The 15,616-nt window shown below is 38.2% G+C and overlaps 1 protein-coding gene across 21 annotated transcripts in view; it reads left to right on the top strand.

Moving 5' to 3' along the window:
* Positions 1–15,616, top strand: part of PTPRD (protein tyrosine phosphatase receptor type D) — a 1,977,099-nt gene that overhangs the window by 1,863,570 nt on the left and 97,913 nt on the right. For 11 of the 21 annotated variants that reach the window (XM_084898451.1, XM_084898450.1, XM_084898454.1 and 8 more), the window contains one exon: positions 10,285–10,382. In XM_084898451.1, the coding sequence (XP_084754577.1) occupies positions 10,285–10,382 (98 nt within the window). Of the gene's footprint in view, positions 1–9,736; positions 9,779–10,284; positions 10,383–15,616 lie in introns of all 21 variants that reach the window. The other 10 variants (XM_084898455.1, XM_084898446.1, XM_084898459.1 and 7 more) reach the window with 1 other exon arrangement.

The raw sequence follows: 15,616 nt of genomic DNA, 5'->3' as shown, positions 1-15,616 counted from the left end.
CGGGCCACATTGCAAGGCCTGGCGGGCTGCATTTGGCCCGCGGGCCTTGTGTTTGACACATGTGCTATAGAAGATACCATTTAACGAAGCTCAGATTGACCACTCAACTGGATAATAGAATGAAGTGTGGCGGGATGACTAAAGGGGAGAGGAGAGAGTAGAGGAAGATAATAGAAATTGTCCTGAGATCCTCGCACATGTGTTTGTGCAGGAAGCATTCTATTGTGCCCTTTAGCTCAGGTAAGCGGTCTACTTAAGTTGCTTTGTTGAACAAGTCTTTTTTTCCTCTCAAGATCTATAATGTGGCCTGCTGTCCTGAAAATGGGACCATTTGACAAAGGAAATAGACGTGGCTGTTAATGTGGAAATCATGCTAATGTGACCATTTGCTTCAGCCAGTGGCTATGAATTATCTGGATTACTTGCCAATAGGATGAGAGCAGAAAGTGGGATTGTTAACCTAGGAAACTTTTTGTGCTTTTTCCTCCTCTTATTCATGAACAATGTGGGCTTTCCTAGATGGCAAAAAATGACCCTGTACTAGGTGTTGCACATCCGATTATATGACACTACATGATTTTTTGTATTTTAAACCAAAAATTGTACCTTCCACTCTCTGAAATGTGCTTTTATGTACATCAGACATTTGAATTTATAATTTGTTATACCTAGACATTATAAAGCTTGGCAGTGTTTATGAATGATACGCACAAGGAGGGAATTAATGATCCATGCATTCACTTTAAACAAATACCTTTCAGTGAAATCAGAGACCGGTGATTTTTATAACCAGCCCCGACTACAGAACATGTTCATGAAAGCAGATTGATTTCTGCTTCTGAAGAGTCTGTCATGGATGGTAAAATACCAAATCATACCGTTTGAAATTCAGTGGTTCTTTCAGAAGGTAAAGGAAGACTTTGCTTAGTTCATGGGTTCTATGCATCCATCCTGCCTTTCTTGTCAAGCCATCTTGTGAATGAAAATTCTGTTTGCTTTTTTAAGTTATTTATTCTCACCAGAGAGTCTGAATGTAAGGAGGCAGACTTCCCCCTCTCAGTTCTGCCATCTATTCAGACGGTTTTGAAGCACACCTTCCAGTTTTCCTATAAGTGTGGCACTGTAACAATTGAAGCGCTTCAAAGCTTCTTGCCCTTCACTGCAGTGCCACAAGCACACCTGTCTCTGGGTTAGAAGAAGAAAAAGGTCAGAACTCTATGCATCTTCTCTCAGTGAAGGCACCAAGTGGAGACAGAGAACTGGTTGCTTTCAGTGTCACCATCTCTGGGAGGTTGGAGATGTGGAGAGAACAGTGCTCTGGCACACTTTCCAAATTTGGGGTAGCGGTCAAGTCTCTGTCCGTGGAACACTGCATTCAGGCATCTGAACAGGGGGAGGAAGTCACACACCTTCCCGGTTGAGAACAGGTACCTCTGTTTGTGGATATGTGCCATGCATATGTTTATCTGTCCATCAGGTTCAGATGCCAGTGTATCAGCCAGGTTGTGTTTAGAAGGTGAACCACCTGATCTCTTAAAACAATATGGTTGGCAATGATAGATCATCAATTGTTGGTGAAGGGCATCAGTCAGAACCAGTGTGGAACGTATAATTAGAGGAGCATTGCTTTATCGCCTATAACCTACAAAAGTAAAGCAGAGACCTGAATGTACAGGAAGGTATCATTTAGCTAAGGTTAGACTAATCACTTCAAATGATGAATGGAATAAATTGGGCAAAATGAGAAAGGGGGAGAGGAAATTTGGCAGAAGAGCTAGAATTGACAGCTGATCAAGTTTTATAAGTGCAGGAAGGGAAGAAAATATTTTTTTTATATAAGATACTTTTAAAAGAAACCTCTATTAAGCCGTATACATCTTTGTGGAAGCAGTAACAGGGGTTGGGTTAGAATGGTTGATAAATGAGTTAGTTACACAGTAAACAAAATTAAGCTATAGAATGAATGTTTTTTATTTTTATCTTAAAAAAAAAATCCTGCCCTAGCCAGCTTGGTTCAGTAGATAGAGTGTTGGCCTCAGACTGAAAGGTCCCAGGTTCATGGGTGGTCAAGAGCACATGCCCAGGTTGTGGGCTCAATCCCCAGTGTGGGGCGTGCCGGAGGCAACCCATCAATGATTGTCTCTCATCATTGATGTTTCTATCTCTCTCTCCTTCTCCCTTCCTCTCTGAAATTAATAAAAATAAATTTTAAAAAACCCTGAGTCATTCTATGACTGCCTCCTTCTGTGAATATTTTTTGTCCTTAATTACAAAAGCAACACACATTTTGGGGGGAAATTTGGCGAAATAAAAAAATAAGTTTGTTAGCAATTGTTGTACTTCAGTTGTAGCTATCCAGATATTCATTATATTACCTAAATTTGTTGTATGTTTAACATGTTTTATTGATTGGAAGAGTAAAAAAAAAAACACTTTCAAAATGGTTCTTTATTCCACTTTTAATTTTTTTTATTTGACATATTTAAAATAAAAAGTAACAGACTTCCTATTAACTACTCCAATTTTACCCTCAAGAAAGATCTGCCATATGTAGCTCCCTGTGTATCCTTCCAGCCCTTTTCTATGTATATACAGTGTTTTTAAATGATAAAATATAGAGCAGGTGTATAGAGATATAGATAGGTGCATTTACATACAATTTCCTGTTTTAACAGTTCACTATATAAAAATAGACTTTTTTGCAAGATAGTGGGTTCAGTTTAATCTCCCTTTTAACAACCGATAGCATTCCGCTCTACAGATGTTGCAGACGCGTGGACTCATTCTTATTAACAGAGGCCAAGTTATCTTTCCCATGTTTTGTTCTTGCAAACAATACTGTGATGGCCAGCACGGAGCCTCTCTCCTCACATCTTTGTTGCTGTTTCTGAATGTGAGACACCTAGAAGCATGATTGCAGGGTTGTAGGGTGGACACATTTACCATCTTGCTACAGACGGCCAATTACAGATTTTTTTTTTTTTGAAATGTTGTAAAAAGCTTTTACTTACAGTGAGCCAGGGCCTCTAGAATTGGACAAAATGACTATAATAAATATAATATTGTCAAGAGATGATGATATATAAGAAAATCAAAGAAATTGCTATTATGTGTTCATATTTTTACTTTTTTTTTCCAGTGAAGCAAATTTAAAAGTTTATCTCAGAGAAATAAGCTTCGTTTCTAATGCAAAATGGAATGGGGCAAAATGAGAAAGGGAGAGAGGAAATGTGGCAGAAGAGTTAGAATTGGCAGCTGATCAAGTTTTACAAGTGGAGGAAGGTGTAGGGGAACATGTAACTAATAGCATCATACAATTCTCCAGTCACCATCTCTCTCTGTGCTGGCAAAATCCATCGCCCAGACACTCACATCAGAGACCACATATTGCACATCACACCTTCGGCTGATTTGTCAGTTTCTATCAGAATTTTTTTTTTTTTCACTGTAAAATTCTGTCTCTAAACCCAATACTCATATACCGCCCCCCAGAAAAATTTTCAAACAAAAACCAAACTTTAGTGTTTATCCTTGCATCTTTTAGGAAAAGAGATTTAAAAATTGATGATCAGATGTTACAACCTACAGACCTCATTTTTATTTTGTAAAATGACCTCATTATGTTTTGCCCTAAAGCATACATGGATGGTAGGTGATTGATGGGCTGTGAAAAACAAAAAGGAACTCATAAGAAGTTAATATAGAAAAAGCAATATCAGCAGCAGAAATATCTGTGCAGCAATTGGATGGATTTCAAAAGCTCTTGTGCTTTCTTGATCCATCTTTACTTTTAATTGGATCAATGCTAACAAAGTCCATTTTTCTATAGACGCTCTTATCTTCATATTTGGTTTTGTATTGTAAGAAACTTAGGTATAAAATATATTAATAGATTAAGAGCACCTTATGTGCTCTTTATATATTACACTAGAGGCTTAGTGCATGAAATTTGTGCACTGGGTTGGGGGAGGGGTCCTGCAGCCTGGCCTGCACCCTCCCACAGTCCAGACCCTTCAGGGAATGTCTGCCCAAACCAGTCTGGAATCCCTCCTTACCTGCTCGCTCTTTACCGCTCGGCTTGCTGCTCCTTAGTGCTGCCACAGAGGCCTCCTCTCTGCTGCACTCACCAGCCATGGGAGCGCACTGACCACCAGGGGGCATCTCCTGTGTTGGGCGTCAGCACCTGGTGGTCAGTGCACATCATAGCAATTGGTCGTTCTGGTCGTTCCACGATAACGGTCACTTAGGCTTTTGTTATATAGATTTTGAAACTTGGTTCATAGAATTTAAATGGTAAATTTCTGATATAAAGAAACATGGTTTATTCAAATTCTGCACTTTTGGAAATGATACATTAAAAATGAGTTTTAGCCCTAGCCAGTTTGGCTCAGTGGATACAGTGCCGGCCTGTGGACTGAATGGTCTCAGTTTCAATTCTGATCAAGGGCACGTGCCAGGTTGCAGGCTTGATCCCCAATAGCTTGCATGCAGAAGGCAGCTGATCAATGATTCTCTCTCATCATTGATTTTTCTATATATATCTCTCTCTCCCTTCCTCTGAAATCAATAAAAATATATAATTTTTAAAGAAATGAGTTTTAATGATGCCATCCAGAACTTAAAAAAAAATCACTCTTGGTATAACTTTCCCTTAATGATGATCCTAGTTATGGATTAAGTCAAATTGTCATTATGTTTTTACCAAGAAGTAATTATATCTTACAAATCAATGTTCTCTTTTGTATTTCATTCATCATTCATTTATGAGACAGATAGTAAACAGAGACTATATTTTTCATTCACGTTATTTTAAATAGTGCATACATTATGTAAAAAGTCTGATAGATATTTTACAAACTAATTAGTTGGGAAAGAAGCCACAAAGAGCAGATTTCTAAGTCCTTACTCTTATTAATAACAGAAAAAATAACACCTAAAAGATGTTCCACCACTATCAGTGATCTCAACAACTCTATTTAGCAAAATAGTTGTGATAAAGTGCTTATAGACATCTACTGCAAATAAAGCAAGTGCTTGATAAACATTTCTTTATAAAGCCATTTGAAGCATACTGTTGATAGATTACTTAAAATCTAACAGCATTTTCAAAGCAAAAACATTGTAAATTGGGGATTTAAAAAATACTCTTCTTTCAAATAACACTAGAGTCTTTAACATTATGACTGTTTACCTTTAGTTGATGGTTTAATGGGAGCTTATAATAATGTGATGAGAAGGAACTGGAAAATGCAGGTGTGTAGCACATTTTCCCTCTTCCCTATCACCAAGAGAGACATGCCTTCTGTCACACAGCTATTACATTATCAGCACACTGGATGGGACTCAGGATAGTTTATGATCTCCGCATTTTTCTGTAGATAGCCCAGTCTCACAGGCCCATATTTGTGTGTGTGTGACCGTCCTTTCAGTGTTAAATGATTTGCATGGCATAATGAGAAGTGCCCTAAATGAGAAGTAACAGGTCGGGTATCAAAGCCCCATGAAGCCATAGTTTTACTGAGAAGGATGAAATTGGTCAAGTCCTTTTATCCCTCTGAGCTTCATTTTTCTAATTAGTAAAATTAATGGCGGGGGGTGGGGGGGAGGGCAGGAAAAGTAGATGAACCCACTGGACTCATGAAAAGTAGCATTGTCCTATCCCTCCCCCAATGCTTGTTCTCTAGCCCAGTGCCTTATGGATATAAGCATGCGGTATGTCATTCTCAACCTTCTTTTGATTTTAATTCTCTCTCTCTCTCTCTCTCTCTCTCTCACACACACACACACACACACACACACACACACACACGAACATGAACACAAACATACACACACAGAAAACATTTTGCTCTTTTCAAAACAGAATTCACAATCTGGTTAGCCAGATGTGGCTGGCAAAGATCTTGTCTTTGCCCCATAGGGTTTTATCAAAATTCTGAGTCAAGGGAATAGCACATAACAGTCTAGGTTTTCAGTTGCTATTGAAAAATCTGAAAAGTCTCTCTCCCTCTTGGCATTGCAGTAGCACTTGGGAAATACCTGCTAGAGCTGAACTGTGTCACCCTCCCGGAGGTCCTCCTGAGCCTCCATCACCCCTGGAGATGGCGCTGACATTGAGACTGAATGTTGGTTGCCCTTTCACCTCATGCTTATTGTTACTTTTATATAACAGAGCAACGTTTCTTCTATATCTGGCCTCGATTGAAAGTAGGGAAAGGAAAGAAAGCTCTAGAGGCTACTAGCGGGGAGGAAATGGGGATGAGTGCATGCCTTTGCGAAGCTGTTAATGCAATACCTGGGCACGGCCAGTGATTTACCTTACCACCCTTGCCCCTTAACCCACTGGAAACTTTGCCCCCTAGTTAGGAAATTCTAACTGCCATTCTAGAATGAATACAATAGAAAGATGCCAAGCCTACTTAAGACTTTTTTATTTAAAAGTCATTTAACTTCTCTGGACTTCAGAGTTCTCTTAACTTCATGAAACGCAAATGCTGGACTAAGTAAGCTCTAAGGTACCTCTTAGCTTAAAATGATATGATTTTAATGTGTTATTGCTCATAAGGAAGCCACCACCACATCACTCTCACAAATATGCGCCCTATTAGAAGCAGTTGCAGTGTTTTCCTCCCACCTCAGGCAGATTTCAGTGACTGTATCTGTCGTTTTTCATGTTAACAGTGTATACCTTATCAAAGCTGCACAATGAGAACTCTGGTCAGATTCAACAAGTACCTTTAAAATGTGTTTACGTTGTGTGTTTGTAGCTTCAAACTGAGAAAGCCGTGACCCTGCAAGTCCTCATCAATTGTGAGCTCTTCTTAAAAGTCTTTGCTGCTCATAATCGTTAACGTGCAAAAGCAGAGTCAAGTGTAGCACCAGAAGAAAGCTGATCTCATTCGCATAAATGCTGATATGATTTTGGAATGAGAATTAAATAAATGGGGTTATAGGTTCCTGCGTAGAATTCCCATAGTGCCTTCCACACTTACAGGCTCTGATTTAATTGGTGTGGAAGGAAGGAATTATTTTAAAACACCTCAAGTGATGCTAATGTGAAAACACTGGTCTAATAAAAACTTTGGTGTGTAGACTATGAACAACGGCCAGATTACCAGACAAAGGGTTGACAAGGCACCATAGTGAAGTCAAATGTCATAGTTTTCTGAGTGTGTTTGGTTTTCATTCAGAATATAACATGCTTGCTTTTATCATATAAATCTCTATCAACGATGGACAATGGAGAAGGCTGGGGGAAATAATATAACACTATGTTGTAATAAATAGATTTTTGGTGATTATTTTCTGGTATGAGCTAAAAAGTTTCCTATTAGACAACTTTCATCCAGATTTACTCTTTAGCATAATTTTATGTTACTAGGTGATACACTTTTTGGTTAGCTAAAGAAAGTAGTGTTAAAGTTACATAATTCAAAATGTAGAGTATTAAACTGCATAATAGTTTTGGATTTTGCAAAAAGTAAATGTTCACAGCCCTTCAAAGAAAAGGAGCTATAACTTTTAGAGCCCTTATACATGCACCACATCTAAGAGCTCCTTCTCTGCTCTTCCATATGTTCTACAGATCTCTTCTACATGTGGCACAAATGACTCACAAAGAAGGAAGTAACTCTGGGATTTATCTAGCTCTGCACTTTTATTTTACACACAAGCAAATTGAGGTGCTTCATCACAATCGATTGTCCCTGTTAGTAGATGGCAGAAACAGAAGTGGAATCCATACCCAGTATTCTAGTCTGGGGTTCCTTCTCCTATATCATCAGATTCCCACAAGTTCTCCTCCCTTTTCTGTGGAACACCCATTCTGCCATTTTCACTTGTTCTGTAACTCCAGCCGAAAAGATACATACTGACAAGTCTTATGAATAATGATTCTTGAAGGCTGTGGTATCATTGTATGTGATATGTATATCCTAGTTTAGAATGTAAGCAGTCAGTGCAGAGTTGCTTGGATCTCCCTATAATTAGCTTCCAAAATAAGACCACTTTTCCAGTGCATGCAAAAGTGAATATGTTGATCGCATCTTTGGTTGATGATGATGGTCTTCTACTGCTGTGATACTAATACTTTTCCCATCTCCAACTGGCTTTACTTTTGCAGCTTTGAGCAGTAATTCAGTCCCCTACGCCTCCCTGATTGGCTCTGTGTCCTCCCTCTCTAGCCAAACCACCACTCAGTCCATATATGATAATAACTCTCTCCCACGATTCGCTCGAAAAGGTCTAAACATCTTTGTCTCTGTTATTTTCTCTGTTAAAGCACTGCAATGGATGTTCACATTATTCCATTTCCATTTCCGGACAAGCCCAGAGTCTCTTGTGCCTTTGCATCTCCATTCTTGCCACCGGGGGTGCCTCATCTGGATAAGATCCCTGTAATTACCAGACGCCTGTCACCCACCCCTGCCCTCCACAGAATGTCAATTAGTGCAATGATATCTTCTATATGGGGAAGTTCTAGAAATGGGCTCCAACATTTTGGCCCAAATGCACAATTATATCAGCAACAAATTCTGCTTCTGAACCTACTCATTTTTATTGAGCCTGCTATTAAGATTTTAACTAACTGCAAGCAGTCCTTCCTGGCCAAACATGCTACAACACCGAAATTGAGGATGCTGTGCTACCATGGTGATCTAGAAGAATCAAAATAGTTCTCCATTTAACTTGCCAGGATGATTGATAATTTGGCATTTGCAATAAAGGAACTTGCTGGGTGACTTTCAATAATGGCTGGGTGACTTTTCAATAATTTTTTAAATGCCCATAAAGTAATCACATGTCAAGTTGACTTAATGGTCATCGTTCACAGGCTAACACCCTCCAAGGAATCCCAGGGACAGTCGACTGTCAACATGGCTTCCAGTTTGAGCCCCTCTCTCACTCTCCGTCTGCTTCTGAGGCTCCCCTGGGGGCATGCTAGTTCAGGTGTTTCTAGCCAGTTGAAATGTGTATCAGTAAGACATGAGTCAGCAGGTTCTCTCTCATGTTACTCTTAAAAAATGAATCTGAAAGAAATACGATGCAAATCATATAAAATCCAATGTCAGAAAACATTGGAAAGACACAGGAATTGTCAAAATTAGCAGTGGATTATTTTGAATTGAATCCGTGATATTCATCAGCTGGCAGACTGAACTACACTGGGCTTGCCACCACCACCACCTCCCCCTTCCCGCCACTGCTTTCTTTCTTTTTCACCTTTCCCCCTCCTTGTTCTTTCACCACCTTTTTCTCACTTCCCCAAATTCATTTCGCATGAGTGGACAAAGATATTTACACCTGGGGTAGATTGTAGGTTTACTGGGGGTCGAATAATGGAGCATAGGTAAATTATCACAAAGCCTTAGTGCGGGCCATTTGTCAGTGCCCAGGAGGTCACAACCCCAGCTTCTACAATCTGCTGCTAGTGGAAACATTTTTGCAACTTAGTTTGGTGTCTGATTTTGTCATCAGTGATTATCATCTATGAGCTGGTGTGCATGCTATTCTTTGCGCCCATGTTTGCATGTGAATGTCAGTCACCTACAGATTTATGAAGTATTAAAGTGATCTTCATCGAGTCACAATGTATAAGTGAATCCTGTAAAAAGTTGCTGCATTTTTATTAGTCCTTTTAAAAAGTATATCAGACTATACATTTCATTTTTTGTTTTGTTTTGTTTTTACAAACTCGTTCTATTTTGTTTTATTTACACCATCATTTCCTTTGCAGGTTCAGATGATTCCGGTTACCCTGGTAACCTTCATTCGTCAAGTTAGTTTTCCTTGATTATGCATAAATCACTTTATGTTTCCTATCAAGCTATTCCTCTTTCCCTTTTAGGCCTTCTCAGTGTCCGTTTTCTTAGTTCACTTTATGCCATTTAATTCCACACAATTTCCATTTCACACAGTGCAGGAGAAGGAGTTTGAAATGACATAATAGTCATTACTCAAAGCAGAAGTTGACATCAAGCCTGACTGTCAGTTTTCTCCACTAGCTAACTGCATCGATTCATAGCACAATAACGCTTTCTTTTACACCAGGAGTGTTAGTATGGGGACTGTGCTGGGTGACTTTTCATTTGGCTACAAAATTCATTCTTCCAGAGCATGTCCTGCTTTGAGTAACCAAACTATCTGCCTGCTTCCTCACATACGACATCCTTACTACTCACACATTTTTCAGGCCATTTCTAACTATAGCATTTTCTATATTTTGGAACTAATTAGCATCACTTTTATTGGTTTTCAAATGTGTTTCTTCTTTCCTTTCACTAGGTATGGCTAGTCACCCTCCAATACCTATCTTGGAACTTGCAGATCATATTGAAAGGTTGAAAGCAAACGACAACCTGAAGTTTTCCCAGGAATATGAGGTAAGTTGATACTTGACAGTAATATCATCTTTGGGACTGTATTTTTCAGAATTAACTTTATCAGTGCCTTTCCTTTTCAGTGTGACTCATAAACTGACCTAAAAGTTTGTAACAAGTAGCCACCTCGAAAGTCTCTGTACAATCAATACAGTGGCTATACTTTTAAAAGGTGTTTATAACATGTTACGTGTGTTCAGTGTTACTTGAGAAGTTGGTTTATCTTTTCTGGTCTTACGTTCATGGAATGTTCTGAATTAATAAGTTTCCCAGTGTACTAAATGGGGGCCAAAGGCACTGATTCCTGGTGATAATTCCCACTGAGAATGAGAGACTACAGGGAGTAGTAGCTTCCTTAGGACTCTTAATTGTGCATGGCCTGAAAATGCTGTCACGATTGAGTACCTGTGCATGATTTTATCCTTCCGTCTAAAGTAGTGCTGTTTTAACATTATGATAGTCATATGTTCTCAGAAACTCACCTGTTTTGAAGTAATGGTGAACTGAATGGTCTGTTAAAATTTAGAATTTGTGAAAGTGCTTTGTGAAAGTGAATGGAAAGTCTGTGTGTGTGTGTGTGTGTGTGTGTGTGTGTGTGTGTGTGTGTGTTGTGGCATTTGTCAAGCAGGAAGTTGTAAAACTGGTTATTTCTTGTATTTCCAAGGAACAGGGGCCCATATTAAAGCCAATTCATGAATTATGGATAACCGAACATTATTCTTTTAGGCCTTGTTTAACTTAGCATGAGAATGCCATGTACAACTAAAATCTTGAAATTCAAAAGGTTGTTGAATGCCTGAGCAGTCCAAATTCTACCAGAGTTTCTGCTGATGACTTGGCATCTTAACACACATCTGTGTTACCTCTCTTGGTTTCTGTTGTGTTAATCTTAAGTGAGGATGTACCCGTCTAACAACCTGCCCTCTCACATGTGGTGAGAACCTCTGAGGGGAGCCCCAGCGTCATGGCAAGAGGGTTATTAGCATAGGGAGAAGCTCCGTGTAAGAGAATGAGGAGTAGTGAGGCCTGTGGCAATCTGAATATTTGCATGAACTTTTTAAAGTCTTCACCTCTTCCACCTTTGATTGTTTTAAATTACTGTACTGGCTAAGCAAAACATAACTGTAGCCCCTTGCACTTCCACACTCGAGAGTTGGATAGCCTTTTATTTAATTACAATACTCCAACATCTTTGTCAAATATTTGATAGAACACAAAAGGGATTTTGTCCAATTTTTTGTTCGTTTTGTTTGAGTTTTTTAATGTTTGGGGGGAAGTTTTTGTTTGTTTGTGCTCATTGTTTAAATTGTGTATTTTTATTCTGTTCCAAGTATTCAGGAGGACATTCTCAATTTTATGAAACTCACCTTGGATTATGAAATGTCTTATTTTATCAAATGGTCTCTTTATGTTTCCCTTGTTCTTTCTCTCAGCCATAATGGCTCTTTTAAACTTAGAGCAGTATTCTTTAAAGCAGTTTCTGTAGATTTTGAGGATTAATGCTGCAAATTGAGTTTTTTTGCGGGGGGAAGAATACCTATGAGGGATGCCACCTGGGGCAGCTTACAAACTTAGTGATGGCCAGTTTCTACCAACCAGTTTTCTCCTCTGCAACCTGCTCTTTATCGTTATCAGGATTCTTCTCATTGCTATTTGATATATTCTTCATGGTATACTTTATTTGTGATTATAAGTATCATAATGAGTCATTAAAATTTAATAGCTTAACCTGTTAATAAGCCAGTAATTCACTATCAATATCACTTACAACTGTTGACAATATTTGCATCACTCTAGCAATTCCAGTTGTGTGCATTGTCTACAATGGCTGGCCTTTACATCTGAAATTCTCCAGAAATGCTACATATAAATATCCTGTAATGATACTCATTTAGCCATTAGATCAGAAGTGCTTCTCGAAAGTAGTTATGAGAACCGCATGCTGGCAATGCTCCCGTTAAAAACTCCCCCAGTGGCCATTGCTGTGATAGCCTACACTGACTCTACCCTTTGTCATGACCATGATCTGTGATTAAAGCTCCCTGGGCATGAATTGAGTCTACTGTACTTTAACAGCCATGAAGGAGACATTTAAGTGTTGTGTTCATTTGTGATAATAGGCCTCTGCATGATGTTTTAGGTCACAGAGCAATCCTTTGCAAAAAGTTACATATTATTATCCAAATAAGTATGAATACATTTCTTTACTTATTTTCAATGAAGGAAACTGAAGGAAAGACAAGTCACATTACTTTCAAACATCTCATTATTTTGTCAGAATCACTATAGGTTAATGGCTTCCTCTGACCTCTCCAGATGCAGGAAGCTAGATCTGTTATCCTAAGTCTAAAACAGATTAAAGCTACGAAAGCTGTTAGCACTGATCTGAGGTCAGAATAGGAGGAAGTGGGTTGAAATTGTAGAACAGCATTATTAGATCAGGTGAGCGAATTCCTTTACTGTCAAGAAAACTTGGCTCAGACTTTGGAATCAACGGCAGCTGGAAGAAGGGACCTGAGAAATGCGTATAACTGCATCTTGAAGGTCTTTATAAATACTTTGGGTTTTCCTTTTGTGATATGAGACTGCAAAAACCTACTGGAATGTAAGCAGCCATAATTTGAGGATGGCATCTAGAATGCAGGGAATAAAGTCCTCCTTAAAGTCGGTGTCCCTGTCAAAGTCACTGCTTTAGGTGGTGAATTTTCAGACTTAGTCAGAATAGTATGTATAGGTTTTGCCCAATAAAGTCTTTGCTAAAGCCCAGGACATCTGGAAACATAATTAAAAACTGAGTTCTGTTCCCAGTGCTAGAAATGCTCATTCAGTAGGTCAGCTGTGGTAACCAGGAACATCCATTTTATTTATTTTCCCCAATTTTGTTAAAACATAAAAAAAACAATAATTGACATATAAAATTGTATTAGTTTAGGGTATACAACATAATGATTGGCCATATGTATATATTGCAAAATGATTAGTACAGTAAATTTAGTTAATATATATCAACTTACATCATTATGATTTTTTTTCTTATGATGAGAACTGTTAAAATCTCTCTCAGCATTTTTCACATATACAATATACACTTTTCATCAGTGTCCATTACATTCTGGGACTTACTTATCTTGTAAATGGAATTTTATATGTTTTGATCACCTTTACCCATTTCTCACACCTCTAACCCCCTACTTCTAGCAACCACCATTCGGTTTTCTATTTCTATGGGTTCAGTTTTTTGTGTTTTTTCTACATTGCACATATATGTGAGATCATACAATATTTGTCTTACTTTGTCTGGATTATTATATTTAGCATAATGTCCACAAGGTCCATTCATATGTGTGTAAATGGCAGAATTTCCTACTGCTTATGACTGAATAATTTCATTGTATATATACCATATTGTTTTGATCCATTCATCCAGCAGTATACATTAGGTTGTTTCCATGGCTAAGCTATTATAAATAATGCTGTAATAGGTGTGGAGGTACAATATCTTTTTAAGATAGTGATGTTGTTTTCTTTGGTTATATTCACAGAAGTGGATTACTAGATCATATGGTAGCTCCATCTTAATTTTTAGAGAAACATCTATACTATTTTCCGTAAGGACAGCACCAGTTTATATTCCCACCAACAGTACTCAAGGGTTTCCTGTTCTCCACATCCTTGCCGATACTTATTTCTTATCTTTTTGTCTAACTGGTGTGCTATCTCATGCTTTTGATTTGCATTTTCCTGATGATTAGTGATGTTGAGCATTTTTTCATGAGCCTGTGGGCCATTTGTGTGTCTTTGATCTATTCAGTTTCTTTGCACATTTTAAAATCAGATTGTTTGGTTATTTGCTATTGAGTTGTATGAGTTCTTTATATAGTTTGGTTAGTAGCTCCTTATTAGATTTAGTTTAGAACTAATTTCTCACTGGGAATATCCATTTTGAAAGAGTACTTCAGGTGACTTTGGTGTAGGTGATCTGAAGACTTCAGTTTGAGGACCATCATTGATTTAGGATAATGTATTACAGAATATGACCCTCCAATCTTGATTTCACCATTTACTGAGACAACTGATTTGCCAGTATGTGAGATTCATTTGGTAGGCATCACAGTTAGCATTGTCATTATTAACATTATATACATAAATCCTATTTATATTAGATTGGTTGTAAGTAACTGCAGCTCATAATTTGCATCAGGGAGAAAAAGGGAAGTTCATTTTAATTATAAATTACTTATCATAAATTTATTTTTAATAAGGCCAACAGTACAAGGGTGTTTTTAAGAACTGTTATCAGGACCTAGAAGACTGTTGAGATTTCTGGTCATCCTCTCTGGAACTCTCACCTGTGTGTTTCTCTGGGCTAGCTTCATTTTTCCTCCTGTACAGGCCACTTTCTTGCTTCTCTCATTCACATATATGATTCAGATAATACTTTTATTCACATAGAAGCCCCCCATCCATAAAAGAGACAACAATTTTGTTGCCAGTCCAATTCCAAATGCCTGAGAACAAACTCTGAACTCCAACTCACTCATTTGTGGTGGAGACACACATTTGGACACCCTTCCCAACAACACGCCCATTGAGTTTATACCCAGACAGATTTTATTCTGAATTGAACACAGTATATGGTGTAGCCTCACATAGTTATATATTCAGATGAATGTTTCTCATGCATAACGTGTGTTGCTAGGAGAATTAGGGGATATGGAATATGTGTGCATATGTGTATAAATTCCAGGTCACATATGATTTATGTGTGTATGATTTATACATCTATATGTATGTATATACATATGTTAAAGGACTCAATAAATTATAGCTAAGTAGAGATACGCTGACTTCTGCACATTGGCACACCTATCCTTCGTAATGTGAGTGAATAAGATAGAAGCAACCTTCTTCCTCAGTTATGTAGAAGAGTTCTTTATTTTCTAGACGTAGGGTTAATACACTGTTGACTATATGAATTCACTCCACCCCCATTGGTCAAGACCCTGACACAATGGTTGCCTGTTGGTCACTAGCAAGAAAACGTACGGGTAGAGAATATATGAAACTAGCTTCCAGTTTGGTTTTCATGATACAGTTTCCCATGGAAATAATCCCTTAGATCATCTATTTCAGGTATGTTATTAGATTTTGTACATTTTGTGGTGTCGGTGGAGAAAATAACTCCCTTTTCAAACAGTTCCAAGGGCAAATTTTCTTCCAGATTTCTTCCAATGGCT

The sequence above is a fragment of the Pipistrellus hanaki genome, assembly GCF_964339955.1.
Source record: "Pipistrellus hanaki genome assembly, chromosome: 11".
Lineage (NCBI taxonomy): Eukaryota > Metazoa > Chordata > Mammalia > Chiroptera > Vespertilionidae > Pipistrellus > Pipistrellus hanaki.
This window is presented reverse-complemented; position numbering and strand designations above follow the sequence as displayed.